Source organism: Ranitomeya imitator, chromosome 10, assembly GCF_032444005.1.
Source record: "Ranitomeya imitator isolate aRanImi1 chromosome 10, aRanImi1.pri, whole genome shotgun sequence".
In the NCBI taxonomy this organism is placed as follows: domain Eukaryota; kingdom Metazoa; phylum Chordata; class Amphibia; order Anura; family Dendrobatidae; genus Ranitomeya; species Ranitomeya imitator.
In genome coordinates, this window is record NC_091291.1 from 143068529 (window position 1) to 143089441 (window position 20913).

General features: G+C 49.2%; 1 protein-coding gene across 1 annotated transcript in view; it reads left to right on the forward strand.

The window, feature by feature from the left end:
- The first annotated feature begins 318 nt into the window (after positions 1 to 318).
- Positions 319 to 20913, forward strand: part of ESAM (endothelial cell adhesion molecule) — a 59072-nt gene continuing 38477 nt past the window's right edge. The window contains exon 1 of the mRNA XM_069741935.1: positions 319 to 483. Within this exon, the coding sequence (XP_069598036.1) occupies positions 339 to 483 (145 nt within the window). The 5' untranslated portion in view covers positions 319 to 338. The remainder of the gene's footprint in view (positions 484 to 20913) is intronic.

Below are 20913 nucleotides of genomic sequence, written 5' to 3' on the forward strand. Positions count from 1 at the left end.
CTCTCCCCTCCAGTGCTGGGTGCCCTCCCTGGTGGTGGCACGGTCTCTCCCCTCCAGTGCTGGGTGCTCTCCCTGGTGGCACGGTCTCTCCCCTCCAGTGCTGGGTGCTCTCCCTGGTGGCACGGTCTCTCCCCTCCAGTGCTGGGTGCTCTCCCTGGTGGCACGGTCTCTCCCCTCCAGTGCTGGGTGCTCTCCCTGGTGGCACGGTCTCTCCCCTCCAGTGCTGGGTGCTCTCCCTGGTGGCACGGTCTCGGTGCCAGGCTCTGGGTGTGACTTTGTCAGGAGCTGTCACTTGCTGCAGGTGTCCCCTTCCTCCTCCGCCCCCTGCCCCACTTCGGATGTTATTACATTACAGCAGCTGTAAGGACAAGACCAAATCAGTTGAGGAGCGCAGAGAGCGCAGGATCTCCGGCATCATGAGGATTAGATGGGGGTCGTGGAGGCGCTGCCTGGGGGTCCTGGGGGCCCTGCACCTGCTCATGGGTGAGTCCCCTCCATCATGTGCAGCTCTGTGACTAGTGATGGATCTCAGAGCTCACCTGCCTGCAGGGAGTGGGATCCTTCAGCTGTGGGATCCATTAACCACTTACTTGATCCTACTTCATAGTGATGGGATCTGGGACTATCTTCTGTGCTTAGTCTTATGTGGAGAGATCTGACAGTGACAGCAACCTGTGGATCTGCAACTGTTGAGAAACTACAACTCTCAGCATGCACTGACATTACATTACATGCTGGGGTGGTGACTTCACAGTAAAGAGCCACAGATGTGATAATGCAGAGATGACTGTTATAAGGTTATTACAAGCCTCATGGGATGAGTGACTATGGGGCCAAGTGTCCAGTACTATCACTCCTAACATCTCATGTGCAGCGTATACTGGTGGTCATGTATGTATAGTGTATAGGCATAATCCTAATGCCCTGTATGTGCAGTATGTGGGAATGTCATTTATGTATAGTGTATAATGGTGACGACCTCTATGTGCAGTAACTATAGTAAGTTATATTGTGTAGTATATAATATTGCCCTGCGTGTATGTGTACCATATATATATATATATATATTTATATATATATATATATAATATTATGCATATACAGTGTATGCTGATAAAGTTCTGTATGTATAGTGTGTAGCATGAGTTTTAATTGGAAAGTTGGAGAGTTTCTTCTCTGAAACTCAGCAAACAATCTCAGTGTGAACACACCCTAGAGAACTTTCAAAATGAGAGGAGTTAATAGTTTATTTTTTTATCAATTAAATAATTGCAAAGTGAGTGAACAAAAGCTAAATGTAAATGTTATCAGTATCAGGTGACCGCCCGTCGCCTCCTTCATCAGTATTTGGTGACCGCCCGTCGCCTCCTTCATCAGTATCTGGTGATCACCCATCACCTCCATCATCAGTATCTGGTGATCACCCATCACCTCCATCATCAGTATCTGGTGATCACCCATCACCTCCATCATCAGTATCTGGTGATCACCCATCACCTCCATCATCAGTATCTGGTGATCACCCATCACCTCCATCATCAGTATCTGGTGATCACCCATCACCTCCATCATCAGTATCTGGTGATCACCCATCACCTCCATCATCAGTATCTGGTGATCACCCATCACCTCCATCATCAGTATCTGGTGATCACCCATCACCTCCATCATCAGTATCTGGTGATCACCCATCACCTCCATCATCAGTATCTGGTGACCGCCCGTCTCCCCCATCATCAGTATCTGGTGATCACCCATCACCTCCATCATCAGTATCTGGTGACCGCCCGTCTCCCCCATCATCAGTATCTGGTGATCACCCATCACCTCCATCATCAGTATCTGGTGATCACCCGTCTCCCCCATCATCAGTATCTGGTGATCGCCCATCATCTCAATCATCATCTCAATCACTTCTTCTCAGCAGGAGGTTGTGCCAAACATCTTGGAGACCTGACCCCAGGTCTTCTGTGTATGAGGCCTGTGCGGATCCTTCTGTGTCTTGATGTGATCCCAGACATACTGGATGATGTGAGATCAGGGCTCCAGGGACGGATCATCACTTCCAGGATTCTTCATTCTTAGTGACATTGGTTGGATGTTGGGAGTTGTTGTCCGACTGCAGAATAAATTTGGAGGAATCAGACGTCTCCTGATGGCATTACATGATTGGGAAGTATCTGCCGGGATTTCTCAGCATTGAGGACACCATTAATTTTGACCACATCCTCAACACCATTGGCTGAAATGTATCTACAAACTTACAGGACCGTCCACCATGGCTCACTGCTCCTGCAGACCCTCATTATTGTACCGCACTCCAGCTCTTCAAAAACAAACTACCTCTGCTACAGCCGAATATTTTACTCCTCAGTCCAGAAACCTGCTGACATTTGTCCTGCACCCTGGTTCCTATCTTTTTGTGTAGTTGAGGCAGTTGCCTTGTTTCAATGTCGTATTTATGGTTTTTGGCTGCAATTCTTCCGTGAAGATGACTTCTCTGAGCAGGAGATGGTGTAGCTGGTTTCACTGGTCGCTGCAGTTTTGAGCTGATGGCACTGCTGGACATCTGATTTTCATAGGAAAGAAAATGATGTGTCTTTTATCTGCTGCACTAACTTTCCTTGGCCGACCAATGTTTCTACGGTTGTCAATGTGGCCCATTTGTTGGTGCTTGTTCAAAACCGCTTGAAAATCTCATCTTGAACCCCCAGTCTCCTGTGACATCTTTGCCTGGAAGAGACCTTGCTGATGCAGTATAACTACCTGGTGTCTTGCTGCTCTGCTCAATCTGTGGCATGTAACTTTCTTCCGCAACTCACCTTTGTAGAATATGGCCGCTCCTCATCCAGTTCCAAGCCTCCTACTCAACTGTTTCTGTTAATGACTGTGTTCCAACCTACATAAGAAAATAATTCATACACCTGACTATAAACCTACAAAATCCTTAAAAATTAATATGAAAGCAATATCTGCATGTATATTATATTCTAATCATGTCCTGTGTGTATAGTATATACTGATGGTGTCCTGTATATATAGTATATACTGATGGTGCCCTGTATGTATAGTATATACTGATGGTGTCCTATGTGTACAGTATATACTGCTGGTGTCCTATGTGTAGCATATACTGCTGGTGTCCTGTATGTATAGTATATACTGATGGTGTCCTGTGTGTATAGTATATACTGATGGTGTCCTATGTTTAGTGTATACTGCTGGTGTCCTGTATGTATAGTATATACTGATGGTGTCCTGTGTGTATAGTATATACTGATGGTGTCCTGTATATATAGTATATACTGATGGTGCCCTGTATGTATAGTATATACTGATGGTGTCCTATGTGTACAGTATATACTGCTGGTGTCCTATGTGTAGCATATACTGCTGGTGTCCTGTATGTATAGTATATACTGATGGTGTCCTGTGTGTATAGTATATACTGATGGTGTCCTATGTTTAGTGTATACTGATGGTGTCCTGTATGTATAGTATATACCGATGGTGACCTGTGTGTATAGTATATACTGATTGTGTCCTGTATGTATAGTATATACTGATGATTTGTTGCAGGCTGCGGGACTTGTTGTGATTTCAAAGAATAAACGATTCACAGCACCTCATAGCAAATAAAGGGTTAACTATTACCCACAAGAGAGGCGCACGTCTCCTTCCCAGAAAACATCCAAACATTCAAATAGAAAATGAAGACAGCGACTCATACGATGGTGAAAACTTGCAGTTCCTTTATTCTGCCCTCTGTGGCCACACAGCCCTCTGTGGCCTCTGTGGCCACACAGCCCTCTGTGGCCTTTGTGGCCACACAGCCCTCTGTGGCCACACAGCCCCCTGTGCCCTCTGTGGCCACACAGCCCTCTGTGCCCTCTGTGGCCACACAGCCCTTTGTGCCCTCTGTGGCCACACAGCCCTTTGTGCCCTCTGTGGCCACACAACCCTCTGTGCCCTCTGTGGCCACACAGCCCTCTGTGGCCACACAGCCCTCTGTGCCCTCTGTGGCCACACAGCCCTCTGTGGCCTCTGTGGCCACACAGCCCTCTGTGCCCTCTGTGGCCACACAGCCCTCTGTGGCCACACAGCCCTCTGTGGCCACACAGCACTCTGTGGCCACAGAGGGCAGAATAAAGGAACTGCGATTTTTCACCAATGTATGAGGCGCTGTCTTCAATTTCTATTTGAATGTTTGTTGTTGTGATTTGTTTGGGGATCAGAGGGGATCAGGCGGATCTTGTCCTGAGAGGATTTTAGGATCTATTCCTAGTCACAGTTTGTTGGCTCTTTCCGTGTATAATCCTCAGTGATGAGTCCTGACCCATAATAATCAAGTGTGATGATACAGAGGATGATCCGGGCGGGGGCTTCTAGGAATCATGATAGTGATAAGACCCTCCATAGACAGCGGCGGCCTGGGCACAGGTTCTGGGAATTCTGTGGTTCAGGATCTCCGCTTGCATTTCAGGAAAGATTCTTTTTTTCTTCTTCTTTCTGTTCAGTGTCTGACAATCGTCCTGATAACGTTTCCTGTACTGATACACTGTAACAAACCCCACACCTGTGTCAGCTGGACATCATGTAAAGCGCAGAGTTTTCAGCCACTGACTGCAAGCAGAGATCTGACATTGAAGCCCCACGCCCCAGTTTCCTTTAGACGGGGGACCTCAGATTTAACCCTTCACTGCCTGAAAAAGAACTTTATTTTGCAGCTGATTGGCCAGAGCAGCGCTCACCACCTCTGCTTGCTGTCTGTGAGTAGAGATCACCGACCTTTCCTGTGGATCGATCTGTGGAAACATTGACGCTGATTTACATGATTCTGGAGCCTCATGTCCGCAGCTGCAGATCCGTGACTTTATCGTCTAATTGGCGCCACATAAATTATTTACTGACATTCATAGCCAGCAGTAATTGTTCATTAACTGCTTCACCGGAGACGTGACAGTGTGCTCAGTGCTGTACACTGGTGATCTGTATTTATGGTGACGGTGCGCTCAGTGCTGTACACCGGTGATCTGTAGTCATGGTGACGGTGTGCTCAGTGCTGTACACCAGTGATCTGTAGTCATGGTGTCGGTGTACTCAGTGCTGTACACTGGTGATCTGTATTCATGGTGAAGGTGTGCTTAGTGCTGTACACCGGTGATCTGTAGTCATGATGACGGTGTGCTCAGTGCTCTACACTGGTGATCTGTAGACATGGTGAAGGTGCGCTCAGTGCTGTACACCGGTGATCTGTATTCATGGTGACGGTGTGCTCAGTGCTGTACGCTGGCGATCTGTAGTCATGGTGACGGTGTGCTCAGTGCTGTACACTGGTGATCTGTAGTTATGGTGACGGTGTGCTCAGTGCTGTACACTGGTGGTCTGTAGTTATGGTGATGGTGTGCTCAGTGCTGTACACCGGAGATCTGTAGTCATGGTGAAGGTGCGCTCAGTGCTGTACGCTGGTGATATGTAGTCACGGTGACGGTGTGCTCAGTGCTGTACACCGGTGATATGTAGTCATGGTGACGGTGTGCTCAGTGCTGTACTCTGGTGAACTGTAGTCATGGTGATGGTGTGCTCAGTGCTGTACACCAGTGATCTGTAGTCATGGTGACGGTGTGCTCAGTGCTGTACTCTGGTGAACTGTAGTCATGGTGATGGTGTGCTCAGTGCTGTACACTGGTGAACTGTAGTCATGGTGACGGTGTGCTCAGTGCTGTACTCTGGTGAAGTGTAGTCATGGTGATGGTGTGCTCAGTGCTGTACACTGGTGATCTGTAGTGACGGTGTGCTCAGTGCTGTACACCGGTGATCTGTAGTTGTAGTGACGGTGTGCTCAGTGCTGTACACTGGTGATCTGTAGTCATGGTGACGGTGTGCTCAGTGCTGTACACTGGTGATGTGTAGTGACGGTGTGCTCAGTGCTGTACACTGGTGATCTGTAGTCACGGTGACGGTGTGCTCAGTGCTGTACACCGGTGATCTGCAGACATGGTGACGGTGTGCTCAGTGCTGTACACTGGTGATCTACAGACATGGTGACGGTGTGCTCAGTGCTGTACACTGGTGATCTGTGGTGACGGTGTGCTCAGTGCTGTACACTGGTGATCTGTGGCAGATGCCCCGCGTTTAGAGCCCCTGGTTGGTGTGTAGGGCGTGCGCCCCTGTTGTGCCCTGTGATGGGGGTCCTCCTGTTTCCTGCTCTCTGGGATCAGCCGTGTACTCCGCTCTCAGCGAGTAATCAGAAGTCAGGAGATAAATCCAGGAGGGAATTTGATTAAAGTCTTGAGTCTCCAACGTCAGTGTCCGCGTCCTGAGCGGCTTATGTTCTCCGCTGTCCGCGGAGGGAGTAATGAGCCCTAATCTCACGCCCGGACTCTAATACACCCTCACGCATTAATTACCTGCAGTGACCCCGGACCACAAACTGGGGGTCCCTGAACGCCTGTGTCCATACTCCTGTGTCCCAGTGCAAAGTCTGCACCAAGACCTCCACCTATGGTGTGTCCTGTGGGGAGACCCTCCATCTACGGGGTGCCCTGTGGGAGACCCTTTACCTATTGTGTGCCCTGTGGGAGACCCTCCACCTATTGTGTCCTGTACAAGACCCTCCACCTATTGTGTGTCCTGTGGGAGACGCTCAACCTATTGTGTGTCCTGTGGGAGACCCTTCACCTATTGTGTGTCCTGTGGGAGACGCTCAACCTAGCGTGTGCCCTGTGAGAAACCCTCCACCTAGCGTGTGCCCTGTGGGAGACCCTCCACCTAGTGTGTGTCCTGTGGGAGACCCTCCACCTAGTGTGTGCCATGTAGGAGACCCTACACCTAGTGTGTGCCCTGTGGGAGACCCTCCACCTAGTGTGTGTCCTGTGGGAGACCCTCCACCTAGTGTGTGCCATGTAGGAGACCCTCCACCTAGTGTGTGCCCTGTGGGAGACCCTCCACCTAGTGTGTGCCCTGTGGGAGACCCTCCACCTAGTGTGTGCCATGTGGGAGACCCTCCACCTAGTGTGTGCCCTGTGGGAGACCCTCCACCTAGTGTGTGCCCTGTGGGAGACCCTCCACCTAGTGTGTGCCATGTGGGAGACCCTCCACCTAGTGTGTGCCCTGTGGGAGACCCTCCACCTAGTGTGTGCCCTGTGGGAGACCCTCCACCTAGTGTGTGCCATGTAGGAGACCCTCCACCTAGTGTGTGCCCTGTGAGAGACCCTCCACCTAGTGTGTGCCATGTAGGAGACCCTCCACCTAGTGTGTGCCCTCTGGGAGACCCTCCACTTAGTGTGTGCCCTGTGGGAGACCCTCCACCTAGTGTGTGCCATGTAGGAGACCCTCCACCTAGTGTGTGCCCTGTGGGAGACCCTCCACTTAGTGTGTGCCCTGTGGGAGACCCTCCACCTAGTGTGTGCCATGTAGGAGACCCTCCACCTAGTGTGTGCCCTGTGGGAGACCCTCCACCTAGTGTGTGCCATGTAGGAGACCCTCCACCTACCATGTGCCACGTGGGAGACCCTCCACCTACCATGTGCCCTGTGGGAGACCCTGAACCTTCTGTGTACCCTGTGGGAGACCCTCAGATACCAGGACCAGCCATATATGAGACTCACCACCTCACTAGTCCAATGTGACTATTCTGAGAGCGGCTGTGCTATGAATGTGACCCTCGAACACAAGGGCCTGGGAGTAACGGCTACAACCGCACCTCTAGAGGGTAAGGTCCTCATCTGGGTGACATCAAACTTTGCCAAGTACCAGAGTCTTCACACCAGGGGTGTACAACCTACCGGCCTGACGGACATATTTTTACATGGAGTAACTTCCATGGAAGGCAGTACAACTTTTAAGAGGTTTATGATGATAAATCTAAAGTATATGCCATAACAAAGAGCTGGCAGTTCCACCACCAGGACTCCACTTATCTGGAGAACGGGGGTCCTCTTCCCCCACAATGAGTAAGTAGAGATGAGGAGACCCTGCACACATGTAACTCTTTCCTTTGAAGACTATGGGGGTAGTAGTAGCTGGCTACATTTCAGGGAACCTGTCAGTAGGATCGTCCCTCCTGAACCTTCTGTATGTGCATGTAGTTCACAGGTAGGTGACTAAAATGACACCTTGATATCTGCGATCCAAAGTCTTATTTCAGGGAAAGCAACATTTTTCTTATATGCAAATGAGCTGTTCAGATCTATGGGTGGGGCATAGATCTACCTGAGACTCCACCTCCAGAGCTTATTGTAAATAACAGGGCGTTACCAGTGTGGGATGTGTAGATTAGAAGAGCAGAATGTCATTACATGTCTCACACTGGTAACGCCCCCTGTCATTTACAATAAGCTCTGGAGGTGGAGTCTCAAGGAGATCTATGCCCTGCCCATAGATCTTAACCACTCATTTACATATAAGAATAACATGGATTTCTCTGTAGTGAGACATCAGATTGCAGATATCATCTAGGCGTAATTTTTTCAGTTTCCTATTCTTCTTTCATGTCAATGGGCCAAACTAATAAATCTTGTAATAATGGACACGCTCACTACGAATGTATATGTGCAGAGATACGGGAGCAGGGGGCGTCTGCATGGCGGGCATCCCACTAAAGCAGAGATGGGGCTGTAAACGTTCCACGGGCCTGATGAAAGGTCATCGAGGGCTGTAAATAGCCCACGGGCCTGATAAAGGGTCATCGAGGGCTGGAAATGGACCACGGGCCTGATAAAGGGTCATCGAGGGCTGTAAATGGCCCACAGGCCTGATAAAGGGTCATCGAGGGCTGTAAATGGCCCACAGGCCTGATAAAGGGTCATCGAGGGCTGTAAATGGCCCACAGGCCTGATAAAAGGTAATCGAGAGCTGTAAATGGCCCATGGGCCTGATAAAGGGCCATCAAGGGCTGTAAGTGGCCCCCGGGCCTGATAAAGGGTCATCGAGGGCTGGAAATGGCCCACAGGCCTGATAAAAAGTCACTGAGGGCTGGAAATGGCCCACAGGCCTGATAAAAGGTCATCGAGGGCTGGAAATGGCCCACAGGCCTGATAAAAAGTCATTGAGGGCTGTAAATGGCCCACGGGCCTGATGAAAGGTCATCGAGGGCTGGAAATGGCCCACAGGCCTGATGAAAGGTCATCGAGGGCTGGAAATGGCCCACAGGCCTGATAAAAGGTCATCGAGGGCTGGAAATGGCCCACAGGCCTGATGAAAGGTCATCGAGGGCTGTAAATGGCCCACAGGCCTGATGAAAGGTCATCGAGGGCTGTAAATGGCCCACAGGCCTGATAAAAGGTCATCGAGGGCTGGAAATGGCCCACGGGCCTGATAAAGGGTCATCGAGGGCTGGAAATGGCCCACGGGCCTGATAAAAGGTCATCGAAGGCTGTTAATGGCCCACGGGCCTGAGGAAAGGTCATCGAGGGCTGTAAATGGCCCACGGGCCTGATAAAGGGTCATCGAGGGCTGGAAATGGACCACGGGCCTGATAAAGGGTCATCGAGGGCTGTAAATGGCCCACGGGCCTGATAAAGGGTCATCGAGGGCTGTAAATGGCCCACAGGCCTGAGGAAAGGTCATCGAGGGCTGTAAATGGCCCACGGGCCTGATAAAGGGTCATCGAGGGCTGGAAATGGACCACGGGCCTGATAAAGGGTCATCGAGGGCTGTAAATGGCCCACGGGCCTGATAAAGGGTCATCGAGGGCTGTAAATGGCCCACAGGCCTGAGGTTCCCACCCCTGTGCTAAAGGGAATGATGGCCGCCATAGTGGATGTCACCCAACTTTCCCAGAAGCAGATATATCGGAGGGGCGTCTTCGTATGCCCGGCCGCTTGTACTATAGATTGCCCCCCTGTATCCCGCACAATCTCAGTGTACGACTGATTATTCCACATTGACGCTATCTTGGGAGCGGCCGGAGTATAACTCCAATTATCCCTAGAGAATATGTAACAAAAATCACATTTATCAGAAGCTGCTGCTCGTTACATCGATAAGAACAGGAACAGGAGGCCATAACATGGACGGAAAATGCAGATTATTTCTAAATGCATCGCAATTGTAACCAATATGCAGAGCAATATACCAGAGCTCGCTGGGGCCCTTGTGACTGCTCACCAACGATAGCGCTGTCCCTTTAAGATTGTAACGTCCAATAAGGATTAGTGGACTTGTCGGGAGAAATCCAACAATCGGTCGTTTTCCCGCCATGCGGTGCTGTCTGTGCGGGTCGTTATCGAAGCGCTGTGGACTAAGTGCTGTTGTGGGCACTATTCCTGTAGGATTGACACTTTTGGAAGTGTTACCCTGACCAGGCAGGGACTGGGGCTGAAATTCAGTCCTGGCATTTGAAACCACACAGGCCCATGTTGTCCTCGTCCCCAAGAACCAGATGGGATATATTATTAATATTACCCTGGATGGAGGAAAGATAGATTTACTACATGACCAATACTTCAAATGATACCCATTGCATGCAGGGTAAGTGACGGAGTCAGGGACTTTGTGCTTAGTCACAACTGTTAACAGTATGGGTGTCCTGAGAACATCGATTCTGTTAACAATGTAGCAGACAAAGCAGCCCACAACCAGACCGGCCCTTCTGGCATTTGCCAGAATTGCCCAATGGCCAGTCCGGCCCTGCCCCTGACCGGTGACTGGCAGCAGACATACAGGTGCGGATTACTGATCTGTACGGCAAAATGTATCAGGAGTGGAGCGTCCCTCTAAAATGAGGTCTAGTGAAAAACTGGGACTGCGCCTTTAAATGTGATTGCCATGATGACTGCTTATAATGACATGTAAAGCGCTATGGAATAAATGGTGCTATAATAGTAGTAATATTAATAATAATAATAATAATGGACTTTCTGCACAATATGCGCCTGGGATAACAACTCCTAGCATCTGCCTGTATACGCCCCATAGCAGTTGTTATCCATCTTTCTTACCACCCAGAATGACATGTAAATCTACCCTGTCATAATCTCTCTTCCACCGCTGTCTGGGCCTCTTGGGTCTGCTCAGCCAGGGCCTCCTGCTTCATACAGACCCTGCGGAGTGCATCTGGGTATAGGATACAGAAGTGCCACAATGTAACAAACCCCCAACCATCATCAGTGACTGTTCTGGGAATCAGGAGTTTCTGGACTTGCCCTGATTGGCCTTAAAGTGACAGGACCCAGCTTGCCGGTAGCGGGTCCCCGTGTCCCCAGACTGATGAGCCTTAAGTCACTGCTCCAGATCCTGATCCCTGGAGGATGTTGCTACTTTTGGCCCGGGGGTCGTGAGAATGGCTGTGGGTGACTTTCCCATCAGACACTGCTCGCGCTCCGGATTCCTTATTCCCTATTTTAGATGAATGTTTGATGCCATCTGTCATCAGCGGAGCCGGCACCATTCTCTGGACTGGGAGGTGGCGCCATTTAGAGAAATGTCCTGCAATATTACAAATCACCTCATCCTAAAAGGATCTGCGATTCTCCAAAATACGGTGTCCCTGACCCATCCCAAGACCTCTGCTTACTGCCAGTGAATAGAGACACTTCTGAGTATTTTTACAATTGCATCTGGTCTGGACAATCCTCTGTGAGCAGCAATAACCTCCGTCTGATGGTTTGCTACAGTGTGTCAGTGCAGGCAACAGGTATCGGTATGAATTGTCTTGACTGGATACAGCGTACAGCTGATGCTTTGTTACAGTGAGTCGGTTTCTGGGTGTATAAATAACTAATATTCCAATTCAGCAAGCAGAGATCTTGTAAATGGTCGATGAATGTAAGCCCAGTCTACTGAAAGCGGCAGAAGTTCTCACTGGAGGAGGTCCTGTAGTCCTCCCTGCTGGTGGTGTAGCTGGAGGCTCATGGACCCCAATACAAAAGCCCCAATGAGACCCCCAATTATTGCAAGTCTTTAATAGCATGCGTCTTTTCACATGGGCCCAAGGGAGTTTTTGGGCCCCCTAGGCTCCAGGGCCCGGGTGCGATACCCCTGCTCCCGGACCCCATATAGAGTATTGCTGGGGTAAACGGTCTCTCCATGTGCTGTGCAATCTATTGTTACCTGTTATCAGCCATCTGAGACCAGGCACTGTAGTAGGGATACCGCCATGATCACCGCTTTGTCACATATTCCAGTACTGCCTGTCCGTGACTGATATCCGCTCCACTTCTATTGCTGCAGACTTAATAGATGTGTTCCCTTTAAATCCGGCATATGGCTCCTCCTGGGTTTCTATTTCAGGCTGCGTTCACATGTTGCGTTTTTGCTCTCGATTCCCTATAGAAGCCTGAGTGACGGTATTTCGGGGGCGTTATAACAGCGAGGATCTCCGCCTTCACCCCCCATGCGTTCACACTGAGAACTTTCTATTTTTGGGCAGATTGGATTACACACATCTATTATTTATTGGATGCAGATTCTATTACCGCACCAGAGGGAGCGCCGCATGTCACCTCGTGCAGCGTGAAAACCACAGATACGTGGCGGGGTGATGGCCGATCAGTTCCACCTGTCTGCATCATTGTCAGGTGTCATATAGTGCGGTATAATATATACTAATAGTGTAAAATAATGGGGGTGATATAACATCTAATACAATGCAGAATGGTGCACTATACCGTATAACATGACACACTGCAGAATGGTGCACTATACCGTATAACATGACACAATGCGGAATGGTGCCCTATACCGTATAACATGACACAATGCGGAATGGTGCACTATATCGTATAACATGACACAATGCGGAATGGTGCACTATACCGTATAACATGACACAATGCAGAATGGTGCCCTATACCGTATAACATGACACAATGCAGAATGGTGCCCTATACCGTATAACATGACACAATGCGGAATGGTGCACTATATCGTATAACATGACACAATGCGGAATGGTGCACTATACCGTATAACATGACACAATGCGGAATGGTGCACTATATCGTATAACATGACACAATGCGGAATGGTGCACTATACCGTATAACATGACACAATGCGGAATGGTGCACTATACCGTATAACATGACACACTGCAGAATGGTGCACTATTCCGTATAACATGACACACTGCAGAATGGTGCACTATACCGTATAACATGACACACTGCAGAATGGTGCACTATACCGTATAACATGGCACACTACAGAATGGTGCACTATACCGTATAACATGACACACTGCAGAATGGTGCACTATACCGTATAACATGACACGATGCAGAATGGTGCACTATACCGTATAACATGGCACAATGTGGAATGGTGCACTATACCGTATAACATGACACGATGCGGAATGGTGCACTATACCGTATAACATGACACACTGCGGAATGGTGCACTATACCGTATAACATGGCACAATGTGGAATGGTGCACTATACCGTATAACATGACAGACCGCAGAATGGTGCACTATACCGTATAACATGGCACAATGCGGAATGGTGCACTATACCGTATAACATGACACACTGCAGAATGGTGCACTATACCGTATAACATGACACACTGCAGAATGGTGCACTATACCGTATAAAATGACACACTGTAGAATGGTGCACTATACCGTATAACATGGCACAATGCGGAATGGTGCACTATACCGTATAACATGGCACAATGCGGAATGGTGCACTATACCGTATAACATGGCACAATGCGGAATGGTGCACTATACCGTATAACATGACACACTGCGGAATGGTGCACTATACCGTATAACATGGCACAATGTGGAATGGTGCACTATACCGTATAACATGGCACAATGTGGAATGGTGCACTATACCGTATAACATGGCACAATGCGGAATGGTGCACTATACCGTATAACATGACAGACCGCAGAATGGTGCACTATACCGTATAACATGGCACAATGCGGAATGGTGCACTATACCGTATAACATGACACACTGCAGAATGGTGCACTATACCGTATAAAATGACACACTGTAGAATGGTGCACTATACCGTATAACATGGCACAATGCGGAATGGTGCACTATACCGTATAACATGGCACAATGCGGAATGGTGCACTATACCGTATAACATGACACACTGCGGAATGGTGCACTATACCGTATAACATGACACACTGCGGAATGGTGCACTATACCGTATAACATGGCACAATGTGGAATGGTGCACTATCCCGGTCAGGGAGAGTGGGGCACGGGTCGGGGAGAGTGGGGCACGGGTCGGGGAGAGTGGGGCACGGGTCGGGGAGAGTGGGGCACGGGTCGGGGAGAGTGGGGCACGGGTCGGGGTGAGTGCGGCACGGGTCAGGGAGAGGGCGGCACGGGTCAGGAAGAGTGCAGTGGACGCTGAGTGTAATAATCACTCGCTGCCCGTGGGACATGCCGCAGTTTGCTCCCGGAGACATTTTGCAGCTTTTACTGATGATCTGTGGGGTACAGCAGGTCGTCCGCCTCTCTCCGCTGGGGTCTTGATATTCGCTCTTTTCTATGTGAATTGTATTCATTGCACGTTCGCTGCCGCCAAACCTGTAAGAGACAAGCGAGGAGTAAGATGGCGGCGACTCCTGGAAAGTCACAAAAACACCGGACTAAGAATCCTGAGGAAACCGCTCTCTGGCTCCGATCTCTGCAGTGTAACCCCTGAGGCGCTGTGCTCCATAGCGACCGCAGCATCTAAGGGGTTAGGTGACAGAACTGACTACGGAGCGGTACGACCGTTGTCTCCCTCGCAGAGCATGCTGGGAGTTGTCGTTTCACACCAGTGGGAGCCTACATGTCAGCGATGCCTGCGTCTCATCTCGGTGGTCACACTTTAGACGTGGAAACACGGCTGACGGTTTACACAACAGGCGGACCTTGACCCTACACAAATGCTCCACACTAACAACCGCATCTTGAAAAAAAAAATCATGGCTGCTTTTTTTTCCAGAAATGGCGTCATTCCTGTCCTCAGTTGTGGATGGTATTGGCCTGTAATACCTGACACAACCAGGGGACTGAAGGGCACTGCTTCTGGAAGGAAGGGGCTATGTGGTATGGCTGTAGCCGTCACTATGGGGGGGCGCTCATCTGTATCGGGGGTGTGGTTCAATGTCTGAGGGCGGAGTTTTACTTATAAAAACTGAGCAACCAATGAGATCGCTACTTTCATTTTTAAACCTGCTGGCAGAATCTTGTTGCTACGGGCAACACCCAAGTTCCTTGCTCTGTTTTGGTCTTTGTAATGGAGATGTATCGATGTTTCCGTAGCAACCAATCGATCTCGGCTGTTATGGTCCCTCCTGAGGCGGTAATCTGACCGGCTGCTCTGGGGAACGGCACGATTTCTTCATTTCAGTCATTTTTTTGTGGGGAATTTATATGAAATATTACAAATAAAAAATGGTGGTGCTGTCCATAGCGACCAGTCAGGTTTGTGGTTGCTAGGCAGAGGCATAAGCTGAGGCTCGTAGGCCCCAAGTATCACTATGTGTAATGTGGTCTTCTCTTAGAGCCACATGGAGCTTTTGGGCCCTATGGACCCCAGGGCCCAGGTCTATGGACCCTCGGGCCTCACTGTGGTTCTGTCCCTGTTGTTAGAGCCACGGTGCATTATTGTCATGTCTGCCCTCGTCATATAATGGCGGCCGGCGTCTCGCATCGGTTTTATTGATAAGCGCAGATAACAGGTCCCCGGACCCCCGTCCCTCACACACGGCCTCCATTTTGGCCTCCTGAGTCCCTCACAATCCCCTCATGACACATATGGCCACATGTCGCAGCTAAGAAAGTCAATACCAGTCAGAAATCAGGTCAGCGGTGATCTTACTGCTAATTCCCGGATAATGTGATCTCACAAGACGGCAGCTGCCCGTCCATATATAGCGAAAGAGTGGGGGGGGGACAACATGTCCGCCGTGTCCGGGCCTATAACAGAGGGTCACCCAGCTTTCCAGAATATCTGCCTCATATAGCGATCTCACACCTGATCTGATGTTTGGGGTTCATTCACCCATGTGGCGGAGTGGATAATGGTGGACATATTGTTTCCCAGAATATCAGCCTCCTAATGTAGCGATCCCTCACCTGATCTGATGTTTGGGGTTCAGTCATCACTATGGCGGCGTGGGTAATGGCGGACATATTGTCATCCAGCTTTCCAGAATATCCGCCTCCTAATGTAGCGATCTCTCACCTGATCTGATGTTTGCGGTTCAGTCACCACTGTGGCGGAGTGGGTAATGGCGGACATATTGTCACCCAGCTTTCCCAGAATATCCGCCTCAAATGGCGATCTCTCACCTGATCTGATATTTGGGGTTCAGTCACCCATGTGGCGGAGTGGGTAATGGCGGACATATTGTCACCCAGCTTTCCCAGAATATCAGCCTCCTAGTGTAGAGATCCCTCACCTGATCTGATGTTTGCGGTTCAGTCACCGCCGTGGCGGATCGGGTAATGGCGGACATATTGTCACCCAGCTTTCCAGAATATCCTCCTCCTCATGTAGAGATCCCTCACCTGATCTGATGTTTGCGGTTCAGTCACCACTGTGGCGGAGTGGGTAATGGCGGACATATTGTCACCCAGCTTTCCCAGAATATCCGCCTCAAATGGCGATCTCTCACCTGATCTGATATTTGGGGTTCAGTCACCCATGTGGCGGAGTGGGTAATGGCGGACATATTGTCACCCAGCTTTCCCAGAATATCAGCCTCCTAGTGTAGAGATCCCTCACCTGATCTGATGTTTGCGGTTCAGTCACCGCCGTGGCGGATCGGGTAATGGCGGACATATTGTCACCCAGCTTTCCAGAATATCCTCCTCCTCATGTAGAGATCCCTCACCTGATCTGATGTTTGCGGTTCAGTCACCACTGTGGCGGGGTGGGTAATGGCGGACATATTGTCACCCAGCTTTCCAGAATATCCTCCTCCTCATGTAGAGATCCCTCACCTGATCTGATGTTTGCGGTTCAGTCACCACTGTGGCGGGGTGGGTAATGGCGGACATATTGTCACCCAGCTTTCCAGAATATCCTCCTCCTCATGTAGAGATCCCTCACCTGATCTGATGTTTGCGGTTCAGTCACCACTGTGGCGGGGTGGGTAATGGCGGACATATTGTCACCCAGCTTTCCAGAATATCCTCCTCCTCATGTAGAGATCCCTCACCTGATCTGATGTTTGGGGTTCATTCACCCATGTGGCGGATCGGGTAATGGCTGTTATGATCAGGCGGCCTTGGAACAACATGAAAAAACCTTTGCTGGAGTAGTGGTAACTATACAGACCGCTAACCCTGAACTTATCACAGACACTAGATGTAGCTGTGGGATGTACCTATCCAGACCTAGACACCTCGACACAGCCGGAGGACTAATTATCCCTAAGAGATGGAAGATAGGAAAACTGACTTGCCTCAGAGTAGACCCCCAAAGTATAGGCAGCCCCTTACAAATAATGACGGTGAGTAGGAGAGGAAAAGACACACGTAGGCGGAAAACAGATTTAGCAAAGGAGGCCACTTTTACCTAGATAGGGAAGTATAGTACAGGATACTGAGCGGTCAGCACAAAATCTACAAAATATCCACAGCAGAAAAATACAAAAACTCCACCACCTAACTAAAGGTGTGGAGAGTATATCTGCAACTCCAGCGAATCCAACCAGACGGAGAAAACAACAGGACAGTCGAAGCTGGAACAAAATAGAAACTAAGAACAGCACGAAAAAAAAGACACACAGCCTGTGAGCCTAAGAAAAAGAATCAGACACTTATCTTTAGCTAAAATGGCAGCAGGCAGGAGAGGCCAATCAGAGAACCATTACTGGCAATAGAACATTGACAACACGCAGGGACTAATGAGTCCTGCAAAGCTAAATACTCCAGTCCGCTTTGCAATTAGCAGATACACCTGTCCAATCCTGCAGTCCAGGCCCAACTGCATTACCATCTACAACCACCGGAGGGAGCCCAAAAGCAGAATTCACAACAATGGCGGACATATTGTCACCCAGCTTTCCAGAATATCCTCCTCCTCATGTAGCAATCCCTCACCTGATCTGATGTTTGGGGTTCAGTCACCCATGTGGCGGATCGGGTAATAGCGGACATATTGTCACCCAGCTTTCCCAGAATATCCTCCTCCTCATGTAGAGATCCCTCACCTGATCTGATGTTTGCGGTTCAGTCACCCATGTGGCGGATCGGGTAATGGCGGACATATTGTCACCCAGCTTTCCCAGAATATCCTCCTCCTCATGTAGTAATCCCTCACCTGATCTGATGTTTGCGGTTCAGTCACCCATGTGGCGGATCGGGTAATGGCGGACATATTGTCACCCAGCTTTCCCAGAATATCCTCCTCATGTAGTAATCCCTCACCTGATCTGATGTTTGCGGTTCAGTCACCCATGTGGCGGATCGGGTAATGGCGGACATATTGTCACCCAGCTTTCCCAGAATATCCTCCTCCTCATGTAGTAATCCCTCACCTGATCTGATGTTTGCGGTTCAGTCACCCATGTGGCAGATCGGGTAATGACGGACATATTGTCACCCAGCTTTCCCAGAATATCCTCCTCCTCATGTAGTAATCCCTCACCTGATCTGATGTTTGCGGTTCAGTCACCCATGTGGCAGATCGGGTAATGACGGACATATTGTCACCCAGCTTTCCCAGAATATCCTCCTCCTCATGTAGCAATCCCTCACCTGATCTGATGTTTGCGGTTCAGTCACCCATGTGGCGGATCGGGTAATGGCGGACATATTGTCACCCAGCTTTCCAGAATATCCTCCTTCTCATGTAGCAATCCCTCACCTGATCTGATGTTTGCGGTTCAGTCACTGCCGTGGCGGGGTGGGTAATGGCGGACATATAGTCACCCAGCTTTCCAAGAATCATCTTGATAGCTTTGCAGCAGCGTCTGGCGTCCTGAGAGCGGCTGATATGACGGATTCGGGAATGCGCAGTGTCCCGACCTCTAATTAACCTTTATTTAATCGTTAGCCCCTTGGCTGTAACGAGGCTTTTCCTTGGCGTCGCTCTCAGGCAGTCGCATCAGAAAACGACTCATTAATCCCGGCTCGTTATGTAAAGCGATGTCACTCGGCATTCCTCACAGCCGGATGAACTCACAGCAAACATCACTGTATTCTGGGCTGGGGGGTCCCAGGCCGCCATGATGGAGGGCGCCCATACAATGTGCCAGTGTCTTCTGATCCAATTAGGGGCCGTGTGAGAATGGCCGCCACATTGGAAAGTCTGACAGGGACGAGGTGGCCGGTATATCTGTGCCAGAGCGTCCGGACCTCGGCCCCCCGTCGTTCTGATGTAGCAGAGCTGGCAGCGCTTCAGTATAAGCACAAGCCGACCTGATACTTACTCATTGCGGGAATGTTGGCTCTGAAATAATATAGATATGGTGCCGCCATCGGGATGAGCGCAGCGACCACCATTACACACCGGGACCCGCCCCCGAGGACCCCCATAGACACCGAAAGCAAAAACCACCCCCAATGATCATTATATCAGTACTCTTTACTTTATTTTTCTGCCCACATGTTGTATTGCTCCATTATATAGGAAATATACTTTGGCTCTGCTGCTCTGGGTCTGGGGAAAGCTGGATGATAGAACATACAAAGGACTGGAGGTGCTGGTCCCCAATCATCAGTCATTGCTCCCCCTAAGGGTATGTGCACACGTCAGGATTTCTTGCAGAAATTTTCCTGACAAAAAACGGACATTTCTGCCAGAAATCCGTATGCGTTTTTTTCGGGTTTTTTCATGCGTTTTTTGACGCGTTTTTTTCCCAAATGCATAGAATAGCGGGAAAAACGCAGAAAATCCGCAAAATTGCTGCTTTTTTATCGTGATGCTATTTTTCGCGGAAAAAAACGCATCATGTGTACAAAACATGCAGAATGCATTCTAAATGATAGGATGCATAATGTATGCGTTTTTTAATGAGTTTTTATAGCATTTTTACCGCGCAAAAAAAAACTGAACGTGTGCACATAGCCTAAGGCTGGTTTCACACATCAATTTTTTGTTGTCAGTCACAATCCGGCGAATTTTGAAACAAAATCGGATCCGGCAAAAGTTTCCTCCGGATCAGCTTTTTTCTCATAGACTTGTGTTAGCGACGAATTGCGATGGATGGCCTCACGTTTCATCCGTCGATCGCCGGATCCATAGAAAATTGTTTTTCCGGCGGCTGGAGAAAACGGACATAGTAACGTTTTTGTATCCGTCGAAAAAATGGACAGTGATGGATCCATCGCCGTCCGTCGTTTGCTAGAATGGAAGCCTATGGCGCCGGATCCGTCAAATGACAGAATTCAGTGACAGATTTTGTTTTTTTTAACTGAGCATGCTCCGAAGTTTTTATGATCTAATTAGCTGGATCAGCTAGTCGGATCCGTCGAAAAAAAAACTGATCCGTCGCATCAGTTTTTCACAATCTGCGACAGATGTGTTTTTTTCAACAATCGACGGATTGTGACTGATGGCAAAAAACTGATGTGTAAAAGCCTTATGGCTTCGGTTACTTATTACGCAGGATCTAGAGGATTTAGCGGATGGTTTCGGGCTTGTGGCTGATAATTATTAGATCATCACTGCAGATAACAGATGGTTGTAAACCCCAATCAGACACATGTCGCTCAGTGAATTACACAGGACTGCATGCAGCAGCTACGTCACTATCTGTACTTACAGAGCTATCATGGTGTTATCTGTGGTGTTACATAGGACTGCAGGTGACATATACTACATTATCTGTACTCAGGGAGTTATCACTGTGTTATCTGTGGTGTTACATAGGACTGCAGGTGACATATACTACATTATCTGTACTCAGAGAGTTATCACTGTGTTATCTGTGGTGTTACATAGGACTGCAGGTGGCATCTACAATACTATCTGTGTTTAGAG